The sequence below is a fragment of the Bombus bifarius genome, unplaced genomic scaffold, assembly GCF_011952205.1.
Source record: "Bombus bifarius isolate JDL3187 unplaced genomic scaffold, Bbif_JDL3187 scf7180000008056, whole genome shotgun sequence".
Lineage (NCBI taxonomy): Eukaryota > Metazoa > Arthropoda > Insecta > Hymenoptera > Apidae > Bombus > Bombus bifarius.
The window spans coordinates 140,450-167,847 of NW_022884421.1; the positions used below are offsets into that span (position 1 = coordinate 140,450).

General features: G+C 42.1%; 3 protein-coding genes and 1 long non-coding RNA gene across 13 annotated transcripts; 3 read left to right on the top strand and 1 right to left on the bottom strand.

Moving 5' to 3' along the window:
- Window positions 1-508: 508 nt before the first annotated feature.
- LOC117208168 lies at window positions 509-19,513 on the bottom strand. 2 transcript variants are annotated; one of them, XR_004487639.1, is made up of 2 exons: window positions 19,228-19,513; window positions 509-832 (listed from the first exon to the last, which is right to left on the bottom strand). It is a non-coding gene; the product is annotated as an uncharacterized LOC117208168 (long non-coding RNA). The 2 variants fall into 2 exon arrangements; XR_004487640.1 differs by lacking the exon at window positions 19,228-19,513 and adding an exon at window positions 19,016-19,131.
- Window positions 6,692-16,658, top strand: LOC117208162 (suppressor protein SRP40-like). 2 transcript variants are annotated; one of them, XM_033449092.1, is made up of 2 exons: window positions 6,692-8,321; window positions 14,510-16,658. In XM_033449092.1, exons 1-2 carry the CDS (start codon window positions 8,270-8,272, stop codon window positions 16,060-16,062), a joined length of 1,605 nt encoding a protein of 534 aa, XP_033304983.1. In that variant the 5' UTR covers window positions 6,692-8,269; the 3' UTR covers window positions 16,063-16,658. The 2 variants fall into 2 exon arrangements, with proteins under 2 accessions (XP_033304983.1, XP_033304984.1); XM_033449093.1 differs by lacking the exon at window positions 6,692-8,321 and adding an exon at window positions 8,501-8,873.
- A 160-nt stretch (window positions 19,514-19,673) lies between the features above and the next one.
- On the top strand, window positions 19,674-21,118 carry LOC117208166 (non-structural maintenance of chromosomes element 3 homolog). The gene is made up of 6 exons (XM_033449098.1): window positions 19,674-19,831; window positions 19,898-20,223; window positions 20,287-20,455; window positions 20,534-20,628; window positions 20,721-20,852; window positions 20,926-21,118. The coding sequence occupies exons 1-6, from the start codon at window positions 19,828-19,830 to the stop codon at window positions 21,001-21,003; spliced, it is 804 nt and encodes a 267-aa protein (XP_033304989.1). The 5' UTR covers window positions 19,674-19,827; the 3' UTR covers window positions 21,004-21,118.
- Window positions 21,119-21,831: 713 nt separating this feature from the next.
- On the top strand, window positions 21,832-27,332 carry LOC117208161 (slowpoke-binding protein). Of its 8 annotated transcripts, none has more exons than XM_033449086.1 (10): window positions 22,196-23,330; window positions 24,389-24,556; window positions 25,004-25,173; window positions 25,339-25,604; window positions 25,736-26,030; window positions 26,119-26,210; window positions 26,552-26,677; window positions 26,752-26,825; window positions 26,917-26,964; window positions 27,052-27,332. In XM_033449086.1, coding segments are annotated over exons 1-10 (1,569 nt in total). In that variant the 5' UTR covers window positions 22,196-23,001; the 3' UTR covers window positions 27,053-27,332. The 8 variants fall into 8 exon arrangements, with proteins under 8 accessions (XP_033304980.1, XP_033304978.1, XP_033304977.1 ...); XM_033449090.1 differs by lacking the exon at window positions 26,917-26,964 and adding an exon at window positions 23,978-24,232 and having other exon boundaries at window positions 23,210-23,330; XM_033449091.1 differs by lacking the exons at window positions 22,196-23,330; window positions 26,917-26,964 and adding exons at window positions 23,493-23,689; window positions 23,978-24,232.
- Window positions 27,333-27,398: the final 66 nt, after the last annotated feature.

The window sequence follows — 27,398 nt, forward strand, 5'->3', positions numbered from 1 at the left end:
ACTCATCCCATTCTCGATCGACCCACCTGTTGAGTTCCGGCAATGCTCTTTCCCTGCATCGCGTTCCGTCGCCGCCACGACATAACTTTTTCGCTTTCCACCTCGATACCAACAGATCCCTGTTCGAATCGTCGAAACTCCGCGTTTTCCCATCTCCTTGTCTTGTTCTTGTCCTTAGTTTTTCTCGCGAATCTTCACTCTGCTACCGTCTACGTTCGCAGCGTTCGCCAAGCAATTTCAGAAATCCTCCGCCTCTTCGCTTCGCTCTGAACCAATCGAGCGAGACCGTGTCTCGAACCTCGAGAAAGCGTTTAAAGGACGATTATCCGATCCGAGTTTTCGTCGATGTCCCTTCGGATTCGAAGCGAAGCTTTCCAAACCATGTGCATACACCGTAACTCGTAAATACGTGGACGCCTTCGATCGATTTCTAATAACAGTGCCTGCTTATGATTAAGATACACGTAGGAGACAATGGCAAATTAAGACTAACACTCGCGAACTTTTCCCGGAACTCCGTAGGAGCAACTGCACCTATCAAGGCCTTTCGAAAGCCATCGGGCTGCCGATGCCATAAATTTTGGTTTGCCGACGAGTTCTGTCACAGATGTGTGCAATGTGCAGTTTTGGTTGACAAATTCTAAGAGACGCGAACGTTACAGTTTCAAAGTTCCCAGGAACGCACGTGTAGCCGATGACCCGACGTCATAGTGCTCTACAGCGCGTGTAAGATGATAAGAATGCCCTGGAAGGGTCTGGCCACGGAGTGGGGGAGGTGACGAACCTTCTGGCAAGAGGAATGAGTCGAACAGCTCAGCTCTTACCTCAGAACCTTGAAGGCAGAAATAAAGTCATTTAAAGAAATTTATTCGTAACGTATATATCGTACGAAGCACAAATGGTTTAATTAAATGGTAAAAAAAAAAAAAACAGAAAATTCGTCAGAGTGCTCATCAATTTTAAATATTATTGCCAGAATCACGGTAGCCTTTTTACCAATTTGCGAGAATCTTCCCTCCTATCGTACCTATAATTTGACACTCAAACGCGCTGAGAATAACGAACTCCTTAAAGAGTAAATCCGTCTTATAATATTCGACGCTCGCAGATTCCAATTTCTTCGTTGCATACTAATTTTCAAGAGTAAATTTCATCATATCGCTCTTTATCGTTCAAAATTATCGATTAAAAGAATTCATCTGATTCTTAATTCAATGTTATCGTTCGATCGATGATTTTATCAATTTCATCTTATCATAAACGATCTTTAGATCTTCTTATCTGTAATTTTGAAACAATATTAGCGGCACGCGTTTTGGATCGTCCCATGTCCTTCGATGAACACGATTGTTCTCAGCTATTAACAACTAAACCTATCAGTGCCGATCAAATTGATCGCTCTCGAACTTCTACAGAAATTTAAGCATATTTAAACGTTATCTTATCGCTTCGTAATTTCGGACTTTTCCTAAAACATGCATACAATATATTTTTCGGTATTTACTTTTAGTTTGCTCTTTTATTTTCTAAGAAAAATTTGTATTCTGCCTTGCGTACCGCGAGCGGTCAATTTGACCGGTCGGCAAAATATTTTACTTATTCTTAAAATAAATGCAGTCAGTGCAAAGAAAAGGCTATCTCAAGGTCAGACGACAAACAAAATCAGTAGTAACAAATAATAACAGCTGTTACAGCCGTAATTTTGCCATGAAACATAATCCATCCTTCGGTCAAGATGGTCACCAGCTGTCAAGACTCAGGCCAATAATAATCCTAAGGAACCGCCATAAGATTTAGCATTTCTTACAGTCCATTGTTACAAACATTTTACAAGTTGAGAAATTTTTTAGGATTATTGCTCATTGCTATATTGCTACGGGAAAAGCGGGTTTTTCCCAACTCCGCTCTTGAGTAACCGTTGGTGAAGAACGGCCAATACTCATCGCTATTTTTGTATAAATATCGCCGTCACAGACCACATTCTTACTTACTATCGTCCTTTCGACCAGAATATATCTCAGTTTGTTAGTCGATCAGTCTCAGTGTTAAACCCTTTAAATTTAAGGATACCTGATCGTTCACGTCTGCTGCTCGACCTATTCCTTGGACATAAAACATCAAACGGCTTAATAAACTGCCCCGAAATTTTAACGCAATTTGGTCTTCGGATTTCTCCGCTCTCTATTATACACTGTCCCCTTCTCTGGCAAGAATTTCACCCAACTCGCTGCGGGCAACATAATTGTATAACGTAATACATATAATAGGCTCATTACAGACGTAAATTCGTATTGCGACAAGATCAGCTTTTTCTCCTCTTCCAACAGCTTCGGGCGTACTCTACTTTCTCTACTTTCACGCTGATCGTTTTTTCTATCGCATCAATCGTTATACACCACAGAATGTACAGGCTGTAAACAGCAAACAAATAAATAGATATTACATTCCGTCAAAAGTAAGCAGCAAGCGTTCGCATAGCGTTCGAGCAATAACGTAGGTGCACGCGTCGCTCATACGGATACCAAAGACGAACGAAAACCTTTGAATGTCCGTCCCGAAACGCGACAGAAACGAATACGGCGAATACGGTCCCGATAGCTGATAAAAAATAAACGTCAACGTTATCGCCCCTTCGTCTTCGGCGATGATACTCCAGCGAAATTAGCTGTCCAGCTGCGACGGAGGTGTCAATTAACTCCGAGCTAAGATATCGAGTCAAAGTTTCATGCGTTCGGGAGGATCGCGAAAAGAGAAGAAACGAAAGTCAAGCGAAATTGATCGAGAACGATGGAATCGACGTGCGGATGTCGAATGGGATCGATCGAACGATCGAGTCGAGTCGAGTCGAGTCATCGACGGGACCAACGCTCTCGTCTTCTCACGGTTGACAGCGGCAGGTGCGAAGAACCACGCGATCCTCGCGAAATAATTCGGCCTACCGATGACACGCGCGGCCCGACAGTGGCGTTCCTCGCTGCGTCCACGGCCACGGCTCGCAGAGCCGGAATGATCGCCACCTGCCTGCGCTCCACCCATCGACAACGATCCAGCGTAAATATTCCGAACCTTGACTCGCAGAGAAACTCGTTCGAATCGTGAGAAAGAGCCACTCATCGGAAATAACTCGGAGATAATCGAGCGAAACGATCGACGTTTCCAATCGAATGTTATTCGCGTTTTTCGTTTACTGTCTCCAGGTAGCCTTGTACGTATACCGCGCACACGTGTATTCTATCTCTAAGGTGGAACGTTCTTTCGCGTAAGTAGTCTAATAGTAAGTGTCCGAACAACGTAACAACGAATATAAGATTCGAATAACGCGTACAAGTGGCCATTGAATGATTCGTCGTTGGAGTTCGTTCGTCTCGGAGTTAGTTCTCGAAAAAGTCGTGTTTGAAAATGAATGAAGCGTTCTTGAACGTAACTAATTCTGCACTGGACAGCACGAAGTAATCAACGATCCCAAATCTAAATTCGGGACTGATCGGACCTGATCCCCCGATCGAAAAGGATCGTTTGCTTCGAGAGGCAAGAGGCGATCTATCGGTGGGGAACTCGTGTTATCGATTCGCGTATTCTAAATTCAGGCTAATTGGCAATGAAACGATAAAATCGCATCCCATCGGGTAAGGAATACCTCTGCGACGAAAGTTCTGTAGGAAATTAACCGTTCGACCGATCATAGAACAAGGCGCGTTCGATATTGCCCATTAGTACGATTTTTATCTATTTTCTCTCGTTGTTATCCATACAAAGTTTGAATTGGATTTTCAAGAACGTATACCGATCCAGGGACGAAAGACGTATCATATACATATACATATAAGTACGTGTGTATATAGGTACGTGGAAATCCATATGCGTTGGTCGTTCGCGCAATTACGCGCTTTTGTGATTCGAGTCAACGATACGGATTCGCAACAGGCGTAAAACGTGACTATCGACTGAGGGAATCAAGGGAGGAGGAAGACAAAACGAAACAGGACTGCGAGCGCATGCTTCGCGAACACGCGCATACATACAGCCACGAATAGACGGAGGGGGGATAAGAGAAAGAGAGAAAGAGGGATGAGCAAGGGGTAGGGAAGAGCAAGGACATATGGCAAAGCTTTAATAATTGAAGCTGACACTGGCGCAGATGGGAACGCAGCCGCACGGTCCGCCCATCAAATATTTAGAGATTATAAAGTACGCACACACGTACACACACATAAGCGCCACACATGCTAGCACGACGTCGTTTATATGTTTCCTCGTAAACGCGTGTCCGCGTACGTACATCGCGAAACGAATAATCGCGAAAGTCGTCCAAACGAGTACATAAGCCGGTAAAGCTATTGAAATACGGACTTTCGATTTGCGATCGTTGCTTCATCGCGACGATTAAGCAGTAAGATTTATATCGTGTATTAGCGGTTAAGATGGAAGGAGTAAGCAAAGAAGAAGATAACGGAACAAGGTGTGGAAGAAATAACAAAGATTGGAAGATCCGATTAGAGGGCTGACGGAAATGATAGTTTTAGAAAAGAACTTCTAGCGTAGACTCTTAGTGCGTAGTATAGTAACCGGGTTAACGATAGCGTACGAATAAAGCGTAAGAAGGATAAGCGAGAAGATCGGACGTGGAAGCGTGCGGTTGGAAAAATTGCAACCAGGTCGTATTCCTCGGCCGCGAGGACAAAATCAAATAAATTAGTATCGTTATTATTACTATGTATTAGCGTGCGACTGACAGTCGAGAAGCAAGAGCAACGGCAGGTGCATGCGCCGCTACTTACGACAGTGGGGATACTGACAAATCGCAACTCGCCCTCGGAAAAGAGAAGACCGTTGCCAAACTTGCCCGACAGGTTACTACCGCATACACGCGCGAAACGCCACCGTCGATCGCTTCTAAGGACCGCGTCAGCTCCACGGTGTTCGTCTTCCAATTCTTTCGAGCGATATACCCTCGTTCCGATTCGCGCATCTCGCGATCGCATTCTTCCGACGAATACGTCGGACGACGGGGACAGGACGAAGAGTAGAAACAGGAGGAGAAGAAGAATTCGAACGATTGGAAAATAAGGGAAAGAGAGAAAGGATGAAACGTCGTTGCCGATGGTTCCTGACAGGTTCGGTAGGGCAGATCGGACGATAGAACTCGGTCGAAAACGCTCGTCTCGCGAGGACGGCGGTCGGTGCCCTTGGGAATTTCCTTGGCCTTTTTCGTCACATCTGGTAGACACACGTATCCCGACAAATCGGATGGTCCGCCAGTTTCGTCGTCCTCTCTCTCTTTAATACCCTTAAGGCACCCCTATCCGCGCATATGTTTCGCAGATACCATACGAGCACGTTCGCACCAGGGGTTCCCTCGGTCCTTTTTCTCAAGACTCAACCTTTTCATGAAATCGTACCTACGTGAAAGCCTTCGAAACTTGTGTGCCAACACGTGCTTACGAATGTGTCGAATCCGAATTTACGCAGCAAGCGATCGTTGGATCGAACGGCCAATTTTATAACGATGCAACCGTAATCAAAGATGACTCGCACTGTGGATTTTCACGCGACACGGCGAATCGTTTGTATATCTTCTTAACGCTAGCGCATTGTTCCGAACGATTTTGACGTAATTGCATTTTTCTAACGTTAGAAGTGTCTCTTATCGGTGCGCATCATTTTTTTCCTCGATCTCGCGTTAAACGTTTCTTTAGAGCATTGTAACTCTTTTCGTTCGCGCGAAATGAAAATTCGAAGCATAAAAATTCGAGAATCGCAACGGGATCAAGGATGATCTGCGCGGGATGCCAAATCTCGAAAGCTACGGAAGTCGTCGCACGATCGACGATCGCTCGTCGTGAAAACGATATCATGGAGTAACGAGTGATTCGCGATAGAATGCGATTACCGGTTTACTCGGATCCGTTCGAGAACAGTTGCAACGCGTGATAGCGGCTACGGTATCTCTCGATTGGCACGCCTTATCAGAAGTATCGATCGCGCAACGATCGATTCGATTTCACGCGTTTCGTTACAACGTCGTCGAACAACGAAGAACCCGACCAAAAGTTGCGATTAGCTATGGTACCTACGTATACACGTACGGTTGAACGTACGGACGAATACCACCCGTGTCGAGTCGAAACAGGGATTAAGACCTCGCGGTTCAAACAGATGGCGAACATACGCCCGTATGACACATCCCGGTCATACCGAGCGTACCCTGCACGATAAAGGAGGAACTGGGATTTTTCGAGTCGTAAACGTCCGAACAACGGTAGAAACCCGAGACGACCTTCTGCCATTTTTGCCGATTACCCTCGTAAAAACCATTTGTTCGAACAGAAATAACAAGACGGCAACTGGTACCAAGAAGAAGTTGGAAAACAAAGATACGCCGAAACGATCTGAAAAGAGCAACCGAGAGAATCGTTTCGCCGTGCCGAAGATTCACGATTCGTGGTTAAACCGCCTCTCGTGACCATGTAACCACGGTTAGGCTCTATCAGACAGATTTCAAAAATGGAGCAAAGTTAGGAAACGAAGAAGGAAAGGTAATACGTTTGAAAAACTGTAAGAATGGCAGATAGGTAGGTAGGTGGGTGGGTGGGTAGGTAGGTAGGTAGGTAGGTAGGTAGGTAGATTGGTAGGCAGAAATAGGTAGGTAGGTAGATAGGTAGGTAGGTAGGTAGGTAGGTAGGTAGGTAGGTAGGTACGTAGGTTTCCGCTAAACACTGAAGAGAGATTCTCGGTCGTAAACGGTGGCCGACAAACCGGAGTCTCGTAGGCTCGCGTTTCTTTCGCATGCGTAGCACCGCGACACCGGCGCGGCATTACGATCCGCCGCGGGTGGTTGACTCGAAATCGAGTCGACGATGTTTGAAACATTTGCGAGGCAACGAAAGATCGAGTGCGAGAGAGGAGGAAGGAATCGAAGGAGCGCAAAAGGAAAGGCACGAGACGGCCACGAGAAGGGAAGAAAGAGCGAGACCGGTGTGATGAGGTGAGGCATGGGGCAGAAAGGAGAGGAGAGGAGAGGAGAGGAGAGGCCGGGAAGAAAGATGGACGGCGCGGCATGGCGCGACACGACGCACGGAGAAACCGAGTCAAACTCTCGGCCGGCTGGCGCCGTTCTGTCGGCCCCCGCTGCCTCTTGCCGCCAACAATGCGCGCCGTACACCTCTTCCCCGTTTGTTTCGCCTGCCATCGTCACCAACGTCAGCGCCAACACCAGTACCTGTAGTACCGACACCAGCACCGTGACATCGCTGTTCCTACTACCACCATCGCTCATCGTCGTCGACGATAACGCTACTAGTGTGGGATACTCCTTATAGCGAGATGCTTGACCCCGTTGAATCGCAAACTGAATACCGTGCTCGAAACTCATCCGTGTCGTGTGATCCGATCGAGTTTCCAAGCGCGGCGAGACGATGCTTACTCGACTTTCGGGCGCCTCCGCGCGCCAGTATTGGTGCTAAAGTCGATACACGCGATACATTCTCGGACGGAGCAAAGTGGTGCGGAGGCTGAAAAAGGAACAACGTCCGGTGCATTGGTAGTGGTGATGGTATCCGTAGAATCGATGGTATCGATACCAGTGGTGGTGTGCAATGGAAATGGTAGTGGTAGTGGTAGTGGTAGTAGTAGTAGTAGTAGTAATGTAGTGGTAGTAGTAGTAGTAGTAGTGGTAGTGGTGGTAACGTTAGAGGCAGCAAAGTCACTGCAGGCAGACCAGTTGGGACTCCATCGTACGCGCGTGAGATGAAAGAGGCTCGAACGCACGAGGAGAGTTAGTACGTCGTCGACCGCGCTCGAGTAAGGACGCGTTCTGCTATAGCAGTTGTCTTTTTCGGTTTTTGGACTCGAACCAACTTCGTACCAACGTACGCGAATAAAATCGTGATCGTGATTTTCTTTCTTCCTCCGTGATTTCCATATCTTTCGATGGTTGTTCGTAAGAACGCGACGACATTTGAGAGCACAGACTCGTAGAAAGTGTTGGAAGAAGAGAAAGAAAGCGAAAGCGATAGCGGGAAAACTTAAGAACGAAGAGAGAAGAAATTGTTGAAGCAACAAGGCGAGGGAAGAAAGACGCGAAGCGTGCAACGCGATTACGCGGTAGCCCGTGTACCTATTCGCGGCACGTGCTCGTAGGATTCACTACAAAAAAAAAAAAAGTAGTGCATGAACGGGTGAAGTAATGCGCGTGTGGTGATCAAGAACAAAGAAGACGGTGCTCAACGCGCGCTCTAACGCGCCTTCGTGTCTCCAATTAGCCACCAAAATGACCAATCGCGTTGTGGAATCAGCCTCCGAATTGTCGGCTTTGATGAAAGGTGACTATCTCTTTCAAAATACAGCTTAATCCCGATGCAGCGTTCCCGTTGATTAACGCCGATCATCGACACGGTCCCTTTAACCCGTTGCGGGTTAACACTCGGTTTTATTCGCGCGATCACGATCTCTCGATCAATTTCACGATTTTTTAAATCGACCAATTTCAATCTCGTTTACGATCGTCCACGATCACGTAGAAATATCGATGCGAATATTAAAACTCCTGCAACTTGGTTTTCGTCGACGCTACGATATTTATCATATCGTTCCGGATACTTAGCACGAGGAGGATCGTAAACGTTAACGCAATACGAATGTCGTTGTTATTGTGGTGGTCGTCGTTCGGTCGATTGATAGTCTGTCCGTGGTGGGAGTCGCGAAGAACGATAATTATCATTATGAACGGCGCCAGTCGTCTCCGAGCGAGAGATCGAGTGCCTGAGCACCAGCAGCACCGAGTCATGCGGCTGTGAAACCGACTTCGCGGAGAAGAAAGATTGTATAGCCTCGCTACAAGGGGAGCTGAGACAGAACGCGATCCGTGGAAAACGGTAAGACAGCGGAAGGGAGAAGTGACAGTCGATAGAAAAGGAGAATGCGAAAGAGAGATAGGGCGCGGCGGCGCCAGCGTGGGTTGGCTCACACGACTAGCAGGCGAATCGACTTGCACGAAACAAACGACCTCTTGACCAAACTTGAAACTTCTTACCGTCTAATCTCCCTGTACACTTCTGTTCCACGAACTTTACTTCTTCCCCCTGTACTTTTTTTATTTACTTCTTTCATCCTCCTTCCCTCTCTATTTTCCATTCTACTCCTTTTTCTTCCACTTTCGTTTCTCATTCTCTCGTATCGTCGCCGAAGCGTTCATTAACGTTTTGCCCTTTAAAAAGTCTTTCCACCGCTCAGGTTAACGAACAATAATTACTCGTGGTGAATATTGCCGCCTATATGCGTGACCATAATGGGCGCTCACTCAGTAACACAAAAGAAGGTGTTTTATAACCGATCGAGTAACGTTTGCCCCGGGCTAACATCGACTATATGGAAAAAGGAAAGAAGCAAAGGAAAAGAATAACCGAACGATCGGTTTTCGGGGCGATCGTCTCCACTCGACTTAGGTTCCATCGAGCCTAAATCGTAACGAAGTAAACGCGTTTACGAGATTAGCGACCGAAACGAAGATCTTTTATAGACGTGCCCGTGTAAATTATTGTTCGTTGTTTCTCTCGTAAAAAAAAATTCGTCCCTTCGATATCGTAGAAAATCGGTCAACGACAGGATTTCTTGAATTAAGACCGTCCCAAGAACGCGATTGCCGGGCTAAACCAAACTCCACAGTCGTAAATTGTCGAGTGTAATCGATACCCTATTGTCCGTAGTTACAGGTACGCACAAGTAGAAAAGAAGAGAACCAATGCTACGGTAAACGTCTAACTTTCCACCCACCTGTGCGCAAAGTCGCACCTGCTACCTGAACCGGACCTCTTCCGTCCTCGGACCCGTTCCCCGCTTACTCTACCCTCGTTCCCGCGACCACCGATCTTTCCAGCCACCTTGTTGCTTACCGCTTACTATTTGCCACTACCAATTCTCTGAAAAGTCTCTCTCCGTTCCGTTTCTCCCACTTTTCTTCCATTTAATCTTTCTTCCCGATCCTCTGGATACCGTATGTATATAAAAACTCACGCGGTCGAAAAATATTACGAAACGCCAGGGTGCAAAAGGATTCTGATCGACAACGATAATAGTTTGCAGGCTACCTCTTGGAGAAAAAAAGAATCAGAGACTCGATAGCGCAGGATGCTTCTCGGGGCTCGATAACGCATCACGACTTCGAAGGATGTCGTCTGTCGTCGATCGTATCGTCGTATACGTTGCTGTCTATAAGTTATCGGACGCTCGTTTATTTTAGGCAAAACGATCGGTGGAATTTAGAATGTAAATATTTTTGACATTACATAATCTGGTCATTTCACGCAAACGCTAGATACATGGAACTTACTTCATGGCATAGGATCGTGCATATTTTTGCGGAGGATGATCGGTCGCGTGGTGGTTTCAATGACGAGATTACTCGATGTTGAACCGTTAAATATATTTAAAATAATTATAAATACAGAGTCAACCGTAGATTGCTCGATACTGGTAGTTAAAAGAATGTTCGCTAAGACGCTCGGTAATAACTGATTCGCTAAAAACTCTGTATTGATCGCTGATAAAATTGCTCGATACTGAGACTGAAAACTGGTCCTCTTACGATCGCGTTCGTTTATTTATACCGGTTTGACGGTTGCGCGTAGCAGCGACATTGTTTCGCCGGAGTTTCTTTATTATTACGTTATGTATATCCTAATGATTTTGATACTCCGAGGCAAACCAACAACATGATTGGAATCGTGCTCTAGCTCATGTGCCGCTATATTTTAATTCGACCGAATAGCTTACGGATAAATAACGAAATTAATCAGAAAAGTCGCGTCTACGTTCTACCTATCATTTTGCTCGAGATAAGAGCAAGTGTTCGGCGACCAAAGTATGGCAGTGCGCATACATACAGTGGCTGGAAAAAGTATTTGCACACCACTGTGTTTACTTTGTATATTGACGTTTGTATATTAATTTTTATATCAATCGGTAGCGTTTCCACGAAACTATACGAATTTGATAATATGAAGATGAAACGTGAAATCCGATAAGAATAACGCTTCGTTGGAAAGTTAGCATACGCGCGAATACTTCTTCCGGTCCCTGTAGGTACGGTATATTCCTCCGATAGAGATTCGGGCGACTATTTGATATCGCAAACGTACTATCGATACCTTGGAATGTTTGTTGTCACGATTACCTTCGAGGATAGAGACTGGGTGTGAAGTAAACATTTGGATAATGCAACTAGAAGGTAATCTCATGCTTATTTTGCAAAAACACGATGCAAGTAAAGTGCGAACCCTATTGAGAACGGAGCTGAATCAAACGATCGACTGAAAGAAGAAAGGAGAAAGAGGAGGAGGAGGAGGAGGAGGAGGAGGAGGAGCCGTGGAAGAAAAGTGGTGAAGTCAAGTCGCAACGTTGACGCGGCGCCAACGCAATCGATTTAAACGTTGCTCTCGCAAAACCATCTGGCGACCGCAGTCTTCGCCTCTTTCTCTCTCTCCCTCTCTCTCTCTCTCTCTCTCTCTCTCTCTCTGTGCATGTGTCAGATGCAGCATCTTCTTACGAACAATATCCCATTTAAGTAGAGTGCAGATTTTTATGCAAATTCATACTTCTATAAACCTACTTAAACAAAGTGAATCTAAGTAGATGTTTACTTCATCCTTCGAGTATCATAGCAACTGTCGTTACGCTTCGCATATTTTCTATATTTTTCCGCATTATGCGCAATTCGCGTATTTCTGTAATTTCAAATTTTCTACAAACGCATACGCATTTACGGTCCATTAGGTCTATATTGCGCGAATCATTCAACGTGGCATTTATTGTCGGAGTATCCTGTGTCTTGCGATTTGATTTGCGTTTCAAATTACTCGTCGTCGAAATAATTGACACTCTAGATATACACGTGGCTGATACGCGTTTGAATGTTCGTTAGCGCTTCTTCTCTCGATGCGACCACGGCGCTTATTTATAATCTCTGCAAAAGTTGGCGACGGTTTCTTCTCCGCCTTATTTCCAAAGAGCCGCGTCCACGAACGTTACGCTTCACTATTTCTAGGACGTTGGGTCGCATCGCGAAGAAAGAAAACGACCAGCGCATCCACGAGATGAAACGACAGAGCTCTACGTACTACTTACTTACGTTCAACCATAAATTTCGAACAGCGACGCAATGAAATTTAGAATCATCGTCGCGCTCTCAACCCGATTTCTACCTTTAATCTTAACTTCGATTTCCCATTAGGATTACACGCGTTTTACATGTTTGTAACGGCGCGTCGTCCAGGCTCGATCGTTTCTTACTTGTCGTCGATGTTCCCCGACGCATATTGATTTTCGTACGAATCGGCCGGCGAAATTCAGACGGAGAATGCAAAGCGAAGATGCGCGAACGTTATAAAAGGAGAAGAAAGAGAAAAGGCGAAGGAGGATCGAAGGACGCGCGAATACGCGAAAAGGAGAAAAAGAGCGTCTGGCAAGGGAGTGTCGGTAGAGGGAAGAAACCGCGAAAGTATCACGCCATCACGTGGCTATCCGTTCGTACGTCCCTGACGAAAATATGATCGGAGATATCCAGTCTGCGGTTAACCGTACGCCTTCGCGCGAGTTTACACAGATGTCCAGATGTTATTTCGGTCTGTTTGAACAATTGCCGAACAAGACGACAAAGATGCATGGCGTAGTACGCGATATTCGCGAACGTAATTTAGGGGCAATCGTACGTCGTGCGTCGAACACCTCTTCCAGCATCGTCCCAAGTTCTGGCAGTAACTTATCATTTTTCCTCTCGTGTTTTCGACGTTTCGCTCGTAGAAGCAAAGTCTGTACGACGTCGACCCTGTGCTTCTTTCCTGCCGCATCTATCCATGCTACGTGATCTTAACGAAATTATGAGAGATTCAATTGTTTTCCGAGGTATTCGATTCCTATAGAAGAGCGTGGGTCGTGGTTTTTCGTATCAACTGTTTCATACGACATTGACACGCGGTAAGCAGCGATTCTGAACTATTTTCGTGGTACGAATAAACTAATTACTAAATATGCGACACACCAGAATATGTATCATATAGATTTGGTTTAAAAAAGGACATTGTCGTTTTTATTTGACAATCTACGGGAAAGGATGCGAGCACAGACAAACTGACAAAATAATAGGTATCGCGCGTTTTAAAAGTTCTTACGACACATTTCGTTGAAAATCGTCGGCATAGAGCATGCAGAACCAATGAAGAGACGAAAAATCGCGACACGAACTTCCTACGACTATGTAGCGTTGGTTCATTGAAACCAGACAGATGCCTGATGTGAACGACAGAAAGAGCGAGAGAAAGAGAGAGAAGGAGAGAGCGGTAATCTTATCGTAACGATAAGTCCTTTAAAGACACGGTCGAACCGCCACCAGGTGTGCGCAAGCTGTTATCATCCAACACGCAGAGTGTTATCCTTGATGGAATCATCCAGGATAATCGTTCGTGTTTCCAACGCTCGTTAAAATATTCGGTAATTTGGTAATACGTTCACGCGCGATGGTTTATGCTATCCGGTATTAAGCGTTTCGGAAGTTGGACCCAATCGCTTTGCCATTCTATCATTTGTTATATCTCGGTTGTGAAGTATTATTTAACTATTAAGATACGACGTGAACATATATCGATGGAAAGTGGAAAATCGTGAGCGAATAGGAAACCGCGAATATCCGGTGAACGGAGGCAATCTTTCGTAGCATTTTCTCTTCCGCGTCATTTTATTCTTACGATGCGTAAATTAACAAAGACAATGCCGAACCAGAAGAGCAACGCGACGTAACGCGACTGGTATAACATACAACGTAGCTATCGATGCGTAGGTCGACGGTTAAACGGTTTTTTTATCGAAAAGGTGAAATATATAATGCAAATAGGTTGTCGAAAAAAGTTTCTTTCGTTTTATAAGAAAATAATAAATAAACGTTATTGCTACAAAATGGATCATATGTAATTCGATAAAATAACATAAAAGAAAAAAATGTCGCGTATCTATCATTTCCTTATAAAACGAAAGAAACTTCTCGGACAACCTAATACTTAAGTAAATGCACGTGAAGCGGACACAGAGAACGAAACGAAACGAAAAGAGAGAACAAGAACTTGCGCGTACTACGTCTAACGTTAAAAGAGCTGCCAATGTATACCGACTTGTACATACCGACTGACTGAACGACATACCGAACATGGAAATGCGTAGAATCGTCTTATTTCAGACATTGGCAAAACTAGACTAGGCGGAAAACGAGACGAGAAGAAACAAAATATGTCTTGCACGAGATAACACTAAATAGGAAAATCAACAATGTTCGTACTCCGAATCGTCGTTCAGATCGATTGGCAGAAAAAGACGGAGGTCAAAGAATATTTATTCGCGAGCTTTTGTCATTTTCTTTTGCAAGCAGTTTAAGACGGAAAATTAGAAGCCGTAGTCGGTCGGCGTAATTCAACCGCGAACTCTTGTGTAACTCTTACAAAATGTTGCTATCTGTTTTTCATTTCAGTCGGCGTGATGTCCAGCTCCGACAAGGATGCCGGCTTCTGTAGCGGCGGAGACGAGGACGACATATCCGACCTACGCTCGCCAAGCGCCTCGGAGGATAGCCTAGAAGTGCAAGTAACGCCGATATCGTTGAAAAATAAAAGAAAGTTGGCGGAACCACGGAAAATTCACGAGCCAAACCCAGCCCCGTTGAAAAAACGAAGGTTCCAACGGATCGAGGAAGAGATCGTACCGGACGAGGAGTCGACCAGAACGCTTCGATCACCGAGCCCGTTTCGACCATGGAGCTATACCAGCAGCAAGACCATCGATGCGAAACTTTCTTTACCGATTACAACCGCAGAGAGATCTACGGCTAACCAACCAACAACCTGCGTTTTTTCCTTGCTAACGAACGTGCCATCGCCAACGATTCACGTTTCAAATCGAATCAACCATCATCATCATCATCACCACCATCACCATCATCATCGTCACCGACACCACCAACGTTATTGTCAAACCAACGACCGTGATCGCAGCAGCGGTAACGACAACGTTCGACAAGGTAATTCGGATCGTAGCCACGATTCCGACGACGGTGATACGTGCGAAGACACCAAAGAGTCGCAAAGTCGGGACGGTTCACCCAGCGGAGTACGACAGTCGACGCAAACGCGTACACCTCGAGCTGAGAAGCGAGAACTATCTCGTCAAAAATTTGACAACGCTACCACCTCGTGTGCAATTTCTACGTCCGATACAGCCATAGCATCATCGCCTATGACACTGTCTTCGATCGCGCATCCCAGACTACAAGAGGAACCTCTGTCACTCGTGCTGAGAGGCGATGTAACCGCCAGAGTACCGTCGCATCCAGCGGTAAACGGTAACTACGAGAAAACCTGCTCGTATCCCGTAGAACGTACGAACGTTTTGACTACCTCGTCATTGTCTTCGTCTCTGTTATCGTCGTCGTCGTCGTCGTCGTCGTCGTCGTCGTCATCTTCGTCGTTGTCCTCAACGTCGTCTTCGTCTTCTACCTCCTCCTCTTCGTCGTTATCATCGGCATCGTCCTCGTCGTCGTCGTCTTCATCTCAGTCGTCTCACCATCAGCAAATTCATCGATCCTGCTCGAGCAACGGTAATTCTTGCTCGACGACAGGGACAACGGCCGCAATGATAACAGCGGTGGTAAGCACACCGACGACTACGATGACGAACGTGCAGAGTAGTCAGACGAGGCAACATCCAACGGCGGGACAACAGAGAAACTATAAAAACATGACACGCGAAAGGAGAATAGAAGCAAACGCCAGAGAACGGACAAGGGTGCATACTATAAGCGCTGCATTCGATACGCTTAGGCGTGCTATTCCCGCGTATTCGCACAATCAAAAGCTGTCGAAGCTATCCGTGTTAAGGATCGCGTGTAGTTACATCATGACGCTGGGGAAAATCGTCGATACTGCGGAAGGCGAGACGACCAACGGCGCCTCGTTGGGAGCTTGCGTGGATCTTGTATCTAAAACTATTCAGACAGAGGGCAAGCTTAGAAAGAGAAAAGAAGACTGAGCTGCACGTACGCTTTGAAGTTCGAAACATACGCAAGACAATATGTATGTATATTATTGTATATGTATACGTATAACGAACGTTGACCATCAGCGAACCCACCGATCGTTAAAAATTCAAATGACGATAGTAGATGACTAAATACCCTTCGGCGAAGAAATTCCTTTTTCGTCGGTCGAATCAGCAATTCGATGAAATCGTTTTGATTTCGGATGCAAACTTCTTCGTTTGTTCGTTCGAGTCGTGAATCATCGATGGTTAGCCGATAAACGATAACAATGATGGTAGTAACGGATAAGTAGTGAATAATATGTATAGTAGAACCGATTGCGGAAAGCAAGAATACGCGATCCCGAATCGAGAGACGGGCGTGAAACGTGGAAGCGAGGCGTGTAATAAAACGTTGCGCAGCATAAAAATAGCTTTTCACGTTATTTCGACAAAACGCGCATTTACGATGCGAACAATGCGTGTGCGTTTCGATGGAGCGCGTGAAATCGTACAATTTTACGTTGTAACACTACCACGAGCCTGTGCACACGTTCGTATTTACTTCTATCGAGATTCGAATAAATAAAAGGAGAAACAAACGTAAACAAATTTTTGCCAATTTATTGATAAAAAAGACAGACACTCCTCGTCCTTCGTATCCCTAATGGTGGGAGATGGCTAGACTGTATGTATTAATGCAAATTCATATTTTTACGAATATAATTAAAAAACCAGAATTCGGATAAAAAACTGTTTTGTCTATAAAACATCATAAAGGCACTATGCTTTGAATATTTCATATATTTTTGCATATTATGTACAGTTTTGCATCTCCAAATTTTCCATAGAAAACGTTATATATAGAAATCCACAGTTTAGATATTGCGGTAAAAACGCGTCGTGATTTGGTCTACTGTGATTTTCTCTGAATGATACGCGTTTCCGCAAACAAATCCATCGATCGATCGCAATATCTGCTTCTAAGAAATCGTGTACGTTATCGATGCCACGCATTGACAAAAGTGCACGCGTATTAGATCACGAAATCCCGCACATAGTTGCAGTCTAATGGACGGACGACGATTCGATATTGGATACCAAAGCGAAAATCCGAACGAAACGCGAGAAACGTTAGCACTTATCGCGCGCGTTTATAAGTCCAAGGCTAAAAAAACGGACCATGATGTAAGTACATGCACGCTGTGCCAACGTCCGACATCGTTCATCGTGTATGCAACATATACTTCCGATACACGAAGGAATCGTACACGCGCACCTGCTAAGAAACAGAGGCAGCTGCATTTTATCATTTCACGAGTTTCGCTTAATTTTTGGAGGTTACACGAGGCGAATAATAATCACTCGCGCTGTTCTCGTTACACGTGCGATGTGTAAAAAAAAAAAAAAAAAAAAAAGAATACGCGAACAATGAAATCGACAGAATTGAAAGGACAGAATTGCTTCTTTCTATTGCTCTTATATTCCTATTATCTATCTTTGCTGTCGAATAACGGCGAATCATACGTTGATATCAAAACGTCGATTTTACCGATTCGTTTAATATCCCGATTTGAATAATTACGGTGTAAACACGTATTTAGTTGTTAGTGGTGAATCATGAATCATGAATCCGTGAATGGTCCGGTCAATCGTGGTAGCGAGACACGTCATAGCTCATGGGCATAAGATCGAAAAACGAAAGGAGTCGCGGAATTTAGGTAGAGAAAGAGGAAGAAAAGGGAAGAAAGAGAGCGGCGAGCATATACGTAAAGCAAGATTAACGAGGCGAAATACTGTCTGGTGGGAGGTTGCCAGAGCGTTGGCGCCAGCTGACCACCGTCGCGTCGTCGGACGACCTACGCGAATGTGTACGCGTGTACACTACTACCACGGACCACCGTTCCGCTTCTCTCAACGACTCAGTCGACTTCTTCGGAGATGACGCGCGCACGCGCGCGCATATTCGCTAATCACCTTATTCTTACTTCCTATTTTTCTTCGCGTTTCTTAATTACGTTGCCAGATTTTTTCTTAAGATGGTTGTCAATGAGAATTCTGATAGCTTCGATCATCGAGTATTATCCGAAACATCTGTTCCAACTACACATACATACACACACGCGTATATTACTAGTTTTGCAATTCGCAACATCGCGACAGCACTCTTCGTAATCTTGTCCAAGTTTCTGCGTTCATAGAAATCACCTGTATTTACTAACGTGTTTGCGAATTTAGCGACCATCGGTACGGCTACGTTTGTATATACACGCATACATTGAAACGAACGTAAGCATAAACGCGCAACAAACAAATGGCGTAAATAGCGCGTGACAGGATATCGATATCTGCTCTGTTTAATTAACGCAACATCAACTACGTCAGCAGTCCCAGAAATTGCACGAGATCGCTAAAATGTATGACTACCACCCCGTTAGATGCGAATGTTCATCACGATTCCAAGTAATTCGTCTTTCCGCTTGACGATATATCGTCGTGTTACGCATTTAAACCTTCCAATCGGTGGCAATCATCTAATCTCGTTCCTCCCACATTCTCCTTTACTAAACTAGTACCCCGAATGTATTACTCGGAAAAATAGTGTAACAAAAGGAACAGGCAAAAAATCAAACGGGAGGAATAGGAAAAACTATAGACGAAGAAGACAAGTGTAAAGTTCAAACTGTCGATCGAAAAGTAATAATCGATTACAGAAACAGGTTAGAAGTTAGAACCGATTAGAAGCGAGAGCGGGTCACAACTTGTTTGCTATCTGGCTCTGTCTATTGGCCGCGAGCATCCAATGCACGCGTGTCTGTTCACGTATATGTATATGTATATACTTCTCGTATAGTCGGTGCGAGAGTGATTTTGTATATAGGATGCGACAATGTGGCGCCAAGCTCTCGCAGCCAAGCCAGTTTCTACTATATACGCATACACATACATAAATACATATACATACCACTCTTTCGCTCTGATCTGTGCGCAGACGATGCGACTATGCAGGGTGTTTAAGACGCGACCAGTCAACCAGTTGTTTCGCGTCTTCGGCAAAAACATGATGAACACAACCACCGAACACTCTTTTTTCCACACGAACACCACTTGACACACGACGGCATATCTTTTATTCCCATCGATCCTTCCATGCTTTCCATCTATACATTTACTTACCAAATCACCATAAACATCGATTCACATAATCGTTATCAATATCGTTATTCTTTAGCGAAGCTGTTCATTCATATTCGATCGAAGATCAAACGATTCGATCGATCGAGTCACGTGTGTTCTTCAACCAACGCAATATTTATCGAACAAGTGCAAACGAACGATCGAGCGAATTTTTTAAATTCAAAATAGAAAGTACCGCTATTATGTTGTAATATACAACTAGCGATGTAAAGTGTGTATCCGTACACGAACGTAAAGCACAACATTGAGTGTGTGAAAACGACGCTATATTTTCCCAAAATACAATTTTAAATTATATACTAGCGATATCTGATGGTGACGGAAGAAAACTGCGACTGGTTTATCGACTGATACGTATGTCGATTATATGAAATTTCTCGAAACTAGCTCCCTCTTCAACGTCTTCGTGTCAACGATTGGCATTGTAAATTGTAAACGATGTTGATATTACTACATGTCTGTGATACATCTTTCAAGTGCATCACTCGAATGCCAAAACGAACTGTGTCAAGAAATATTGCAAATTTTCTCTACGACAGAATACCTCTATGAGATATTTTGTCCATCGTATTCTATAAAATGAGTAAGCGATACACATTATTATTGTTAGCGATTGTATACACGTTCAAATGATAACATGATCTGTTAGGTTCGCAAAATAGCAGAAGGGTTAGGTCACAACAGATTTTATCGCAACCGGTCCTCAAAAAACAACGTACGGACGATACTGCTGGTATTTTCCTTTCTCAGCCTACTGCAAGTACAAGTGCAAACATACCTCTATCAAATACCTCTCCTAGTCGCGTGATTTCCGAAGATGACGATCAACTTGTTAATAGCGTAATACGATATCTTCTTATATTGGACGGAGGAAAACAGATTGTCAATAAAACTCGTATAATAAAAAATGTTTTTGGAAATCGAGGAAGACGTTTTCCTTCAGTAATGAACAAAGCAAAAAGTTTGTTATCAAAGGTACAAGTAAAACTATGACTTCCTGTTGTAATCAAAGTTTTAAATATATCCATGTGTTTATAGGTGTTTGGTTATGAACTGGTAGAACTCGAAGGTAACAAATATATGCTGGTAAATAAAATAAAGAATGAATTACCACATATTTGTCCTCTTGGAACCGAAGGTAGCCAACAAGTATTGTTATTCATAGTGCTTACTCACATCTTCATGCTTCAAAACTCCTGTAGCGAAGGTAGTAATGCCATGTGAAATATATAATGTTGTTTGAGAATGATCCTAATTTCTATTTATGTTCTTCAAATTATTTCAGAGTCTTTGTCGAATTTTCTTGCGAATTTAGATATTCCTTATGCAGATAACAATCAACATGTTTACTTTGGTAATGTCAAGTACTTGATAAACGAGGTAAAATATACAGTCTGAAAAATAGAGGCAAGTTAGAAAAATTACAGATCTAGTGTGAAATAGGAATTGAGGTGAAATTAATTTGCTGACAGGTTTTTGTTGCTCAAAAATACCTTGACAAAATAACTATGGAAACAATAAATTTAACTAAGATAGAGTTTAAATGGGGTCCTCGTGCAGAGCATGAATTTTCTCAACGTGCTGCTTTGGAATTCATGTCTGAGGTGAGAACATGTTTTAAATTCAATTTAAACATATATAGTCTTTTCAATGATAAAAGTTATGTGTCTATAACAGGTATACAATGGACGTCCAATAAAAAGCTGGCAATTGCAATTTCAAGCTTTAACTGCTCAAGAAAAATTAGATAGATAAATTTCACGGATGTATCATTGCAAATGTGATAAAGAGGAACAGATTGCCATATTTTAAACAATAATCTATTTATAAAATGTACTTTTTTCAAATATATAGATTACCTACAAATGAATTTTGCTTGTAACAAAAATATCATTTTGCAAAAATAGCAAATTGTAACAAAAATTTTTCATAGCATAGATTTCGAAATAATTTTAAGCTTAAGACAAGCATTACGATCCGATTCGTCGAACAACTAAAGGAATAATCGACGCTTAAAATGTTTACAAACGTCCCTGAGTGCAGCCGTAAAACTGCGATGCGAGATTAAAACACGCGCATGTGTATATGTGCAGTCTTCGAGTTTAGTAGGATAATCGGAAGAAATCTAAAATACTCAGAGTTGCCCTAGTTTTAACTAAATCTAATCGGATTCATATTTCCGTTTTTAATTCCGTTACTACGTCGTACAACGAAGAACACTTACAAGCGAAAAAACTATAAAAAGAATAAATAATAAACGAAATGAATTTTTCTTATACATTTTTAGCGTGTCTTTTACAAACAAAAAATTCCTGCATCTCGCAAGATTCACTGAAAATACACCATAATCTACGTCACAATGCGTTTCAGTGATACGAAAAATGCAAAAAGGAAAGCATAACGGTAGAGTATTCGAGTTCTCGTTTGTTTTATTCAACGACTATGATTTAATGTTTGAACAAAATCTTTGACGGTACTTTGTTTCGACATATCTCGAGAGATATATTTCAAGGATGCAAATATAGCGCTGCCATCGGTTGAAACCTTCCAAATATTATAAAATGGTATAAAGTTTCATAATAAACAGTAAAGATGAAAAATATCCCATCGTAAACAATAAATATTAAAAACAAGGATCGTCGTTAAAACGGCATGCTTTCGAACACAGAGCATTTCCACCAGAGAACAGGGATGGAAACGCGCAGTTACCAGTAATCGAGGTAAAAATCAGCTGGGCCAGCGAATCTGTGTCAGGCTGGGGGATCTAAACTAGCACGAGGCTTTACCGAATATTCAGTATTCGGCCGTCCTCCTCGCTAGGTGGTAGTGCGGTGCTCTACAGTTTGCATCACCGCAATACCGCGCGTATTACCGTCTATCTAGTCTACTTCCTATTTTATCCTATATTATTCTTAATTTTTTATTCAAATCAATTACACTGCGGGATCATTGAACACTTCGAATATATATGTGCATGCGCTCGCGCGCACTTGTGTATGTGAGTCGACATGCATACAACGCGATATTACAAATTAATACACGATTAAAATTCATTCTTCAACGTGATAGAGAAGCAACGAACTAAATTACAATAACGAAATGGTAAATAACCAAGTGAATAAATCGTGACTGAATACAAGCGAATAAAAATGAAATCAATGAAATCGCAAAACGACCATATGATAATCGCGAAATAACGATACGGGACGTCGTTTGACAAAATACTTTTCGCGTAAGTGATTAATAAAATGTGGAAAAAATGTGACAATGACCGTTTGATAGTCCTAAATGGCCGAAAACAACCGAGTATCGTACCAGAACGGTACTCCTTTTGGTCATGACGTTTGAATTTTTTCCCGCGCGATAACCGATCAAACAGTAAATCGAACAATTTATTCGTTTCGATCTTACGCCCAACGATTATATGTGTTAGAATCGAAAAGCGAACCAAAAAAGAAAGACAACTTCCCAAGTTGTATGACCTCAAGGCGATATATAATGCTTATCGTGGATGATCGGTATTATACTTCGTACACCACGTTGTGTTCGCAGTAGAAATATTTATAATAACTTTTAATAAATGGAAAGAGTGTGAACATCAAAATGGTGTATGTCTAACATCCATTATCGATAACCGCGAGGAGAAAGAAATTGTAAAAAAAAATTGTTATTTAGCGTTAGAATAGTGAACGTAGAAGTACGCGTGTACTTGAACACTTGAAGAACGTCGTATGAGACGAAAAACTGGGCAAAATGTTCAATCTATATCAAAATTTGAACAAAAAGGACGAAGATCACAAAGAGTCGGACGTGACCGGACACGATAGATTCTGGCAGGAACGTCCGAGGACGCGTCGAAAGCGTCGTGCCGTTAATCGAAGGACTCAGAGCGCCATCGAATTTGATTCCGAGGCTATAGTTTCCGCTCGAGGCACTCTTCGTCGTGGAAGAAGCGCGAGCATCGAAGATGAAGATAGCGACGAAGAAAAGAGTTACCAATTGACCAACAAAATCGACAATCTAGCTAAAATACTATTTAGTCGCGTATCCGCTGCTCGAGGTTGCAAGGATTCCGATGTCAGGTACGTTCTACTTCTTGCCTTCTTTTTCTTCTGTTTTCTTTCTATTCGTTCTCTTTTCTTGTTTCCTTCCCTTCTTCCCCTGTTTCTATCTTTTCATCTCTTGTTCTTATTCTCAAGTTTGTTTCATGATCTCGTTCATAACCATTGTTAATGTTATTATTAATATTAACGTGCCACGTCCGTACAATTATCAGCAGCATTGCCATTTAATGTATGTATATGTATATACCAGCATGACAGAGAGGAATGTTTCGCACGATCGATACTAGCCGAGTTATTCTAATTCCAGCTAACGACAGCAAAACACTACGTGAGGCATATCACTACTTGAACATCCATCGTCATTAAAATCGAAATTTGTTAATATTGATACGATAAACGTCTGACGTAAATACATATGTAGATCTTTTCCTGTTTCGACTGTAATTATTGTTCGAGCTTCATTGTATTGTTCGATCAATCTACATGTCATTCGCGAAACGTTAATACTCCTGAAATATTGTTTGTCAAGCAGTTACCTATCGATCGTCCTCGAGTATACTTGACCCTCGATTTCACGATACACACCATTAAAACAACCAGTAGCACAAATAAAATTGAGTTGCTATTCATTTACAAAGCGAATCGATCACCAATCTTTCTTCTAGGTTATAGTTAACTGAGTTTCTGGATCATTTTCGATCGAAATGATACGTACATAGTACGTATAAACGCTAAATATATATAACCATATTAAAATATGGTTTTGCTTGAAAGTAATTATATTAAAATTATGATTTTTTATTAAATTTTCCTCCGATGACAACAGAAACGAGTGATTGTGATATAATTGATCGTCATCACGATTGTACACAAAATGTACGATCTCGAAGTAAACGAATACCAGTTGTACAACAACGCAGGTAATGCGCGAGTCTTTCTCTTTCTCATCTATCTTAACTTTTGCAAAATTCGTAAGATGAATTGGAGATATAGAGAATGAAAGAAACGAGTTCGTTCGTGAAACATCGATATTACTACAATAGTCATCTTATTAGATGAAACCCTTGTATTCGTAGAGAGAGATGGCTGCTCGCTAATAACGCGACCGATCCAGTTTGTAGTGGTTGGTGTGTACATCTAATCCGTTATTGGTATCGCTCAAGGAATCGTTCATTGGAACAAGAAGTTATTCATAAGCGAAATTATAATTTTTCGGCTATATTGGAAGATGATACCACTGATTGGTAATGCATTCTGTTTCTTTCTTAGTTTTCCTTTTTTTTTAAATCGAAAAACGTGCACGCATACACACCTGATTCTGATTCGTTCGATTTTGATAACTTGAAATAATTATACAGCGTTAAAATTTCAACGAGAACAATCATCCTAAAGTATTTGGACTGTCAATTATTCAAATTAGGTTCAAATTTTGCCAATGTAAACATAGCAATCGTGTCTCATTATAGTTCGAATAAAATTTCAAAGTGTTTTATATAACACAAACACACGAAAAAGTTTTCTATGATAAATATACGAATATTTTTACGAATACCACCGTAGATATATGCTGATGGAATTTGAATAGAAATTATTTATCATTTATTCGATGTGGGGCGATTTTCTCTTCGTCTCCGTTAAAATCGCAAGCACCGGATGGAAATTAAATTAATTTGCTGTATGCTTGAAAATAGGAATGGAAGGCATAATTACACGGCGTTGGATCATGGACCATCTGTTTGCGAAAATGTTGGCGAGTACATGGAAATGGAAAAAAGATCGAGGGACCGTGCCTTATCAATTTGTCAGGCCTATATCCGTAGAACACCGCGCTACAGTCTCGTCAAGCAGCTGAATAATCTCGGTAAATTGTTGACGATTCTCTTTGTCTCTGTACCTTAGTTAGCCTTTCATACAGCTGGTTTTTATTTGTAACTAATAAGTATGTAAGTGCTAAACAACGTTAACGCGTAGACTGACACGCAGACCATGCTATTATCATTTTTAATCTTCTTTTCATTTGTACCAGGCTCTAGAATGGACAAACATTGGTTCATAGTAAGAGATACTTCTTTAAAAACCGATCGACTGATTACGTTAGCTCCGTTAAATAGAAACTGCTCATTGAGCATAACTCCATTGACAAAGAACGTTTTGAACGACTTATTCTTAGCCTTGCAACATCCGTATATATGCCCTATATTCGATATCGATTTCCTTGAATTGGAAAGTCAAAACTACGTGGTCGTAGTTCAACCAATCAGTCAAGGCAGCCTGAAAGATTTGATATACGGGGTAAGTATCATGATCGTATATAGATAGTCATACTAATTTGCTGATAATGAATAAGATAAAAGATAGAGAGTTTAATTTTAGAAGCTTGAATTAAATGAAATGTTCAGATGTTATTTTATTCTTTTCACTAGATCGAAAGAACGGGTTGGAACGAAGACTGGAATCAGAAGTACGGTTCTCGCGGTAAAGGACTTCCTTTACCTCAGGTTCAACAAATGGGACGTCAAGTGCTAGAGGCGTTGACTTTTTTAAAAGAAAGAGGATTTCCAACGGTAATCCATTTACATTCGGGAAATGTGCTCGTTCAAAATGGTGTCGCACGTCTCGCCGGCCTAGAAAACACGCTCCTCGGTTTCACCAGCCGAATACACCCACTAATCGCTTCTCGTATTTCGCAAAATATTTCGATTGACATGATATGTTTCGGTAAGATTAATTTCAGCTATTCTTTGAATCGAAATTCTACTTTTATCACTCTACTTTCCAACGATCAATCACATTTATCATCTTTCAGGTCATATGTTGTTTGAGATGTGCGCTGGATACGAATTACCATCGTTTAAACCAAATTCCACGCATCTATCGGACGTTGAAATATATCCACAAGTACAAATTCTTTCTTTCTGTTCGTTATTTGCTTTCGCTCTTTTTTTATTTCATTTGTTCGCACGCTTTGTTACTAATTATATCACACATTATTGCTCCATTTATCTCCATCGGTTTGTTAAAAATACTAACAGCTATGTTAATAACGTTAATAATGATAAATACGGTCGATATTTTATCTCATTGTCAATGACTTATGTGTACGTACACAAGCGATCTAACAATTTCTATGCATCATGATTTATCAAGCATTTTAAATTATCTAACCCTTGTTCCTCGACGTTTTCGACAAATTTCATAAAAATAAAAGGTCACTAATCGATCGAAATGTTTGTGTACAGGTCGTCGAGTTACTCCAGTTCATATTTGGTGAATCATCTAATCGTCAGAAGATTATTGAGGAGCTCCTTGTACATGATTTATTCAGAAATATTGATCTTCGTGAAATGCGAAGTGCTCCTGTTACGGTACAAATATATTATTAGTAGCATATGTATACTCTATCGTTTCAAATTACATACATTATCACTTTTCCTTACAGATATTTCGTCCAACATTAACACCGCCCGTAGTAAATTTACTCGACGGTATTAAACGACAAAATGCCAGTAAAAGGTAATGTGATCGTATGAAATATAACGCTAGAATAATTTGTTCGTACCTATTTCTATATTTTGCTAAAGATTCGTTTTGCATGCACGAACAGGCAGAGGTCGCGTTCTATAAGCGACGTGTATTTGACAGGCAAATTTTGGTAATGACATGAAGGATCCGATTAATCGATCTAATTCTTTAAAAATCTTCATGATAGAATGTAACTTTTATCTTTTTCATATTGCAGAACCACACAGTTGGATATCGTCGATGAAGATACAACGTCTCTACATAGATCACATACCGTTTGCAAGAATTCTTTACTCGATGAGATTTATAACGAGCTTTCAAACACGGCTGTATAATTGTGGGAACAAAATTTGTTTCATCGCGATTTTATCTTTAATATATTCGTACGTTTCTCTACCGAGTGCCAAAAGTTATTCCAATCTCTATTTCTAGTATAGTTATTCAATTACAAATTTAATATGAAAAAGAAAAGAAACAAGAAAAGAATTAGAGATAAAACAAGGAAAAATAATATGGAAGGGGCAATAAAAAGTGGAAAAAAAAGAAAAAAGAAAAAGAAAAAAA

Coding starts and splice junctions, on each gene's coding strand:
- LOC117208162 (XM_033449092.1), top strand. CDS start 8,270: ATGACCAATCGCGTTGTGGAATCAGCCTCCGAATTGTCGGCTTTGATG. Junction 8,322..14,509: donor ATTGTCGGCTTTGATGAAAG/GTGACTATCTCT, acceptor TTTTCATTTCAG/TCGGCGTGATGTCCAGCTCC.
- LOC117208166 (XM_033449098.1), top strand. Junction 20,456..20,533: donor TCAAAACTCCTGTAGCGAAG/GTAGTAATGCCA, acceptor AAATTATTTCAG/AGTCTTTGTCGAATTTTCTT. Junction 20,853..20,925: donor CTTTGGAATTCATGTCTGAG/GTGAGAACATGT, acceptor TGTCTATAACAG/GTATACAATGGACGTCCAAT.
- LOC117208161 (XM_033449084.1), top strand. CDS start 23,002: ATGTTCAATCTATATCAAAATTTGAACAAAAAGGACGAAGATCACAAA. Junction 26,211..26,551: donor ACGTTGAAATATATCCACAA/GTACAAATTCTT, acceptor GTTTGTGTACAG/GTCGTCGAGTTACTCCAGTT. Junction 26,826..27,051: donor CGACAAAATGCCAGTAAAAG/GTAATGTGATCG, acceptor TTCATATTGCAG/AACCACACAGTTGGATATCG.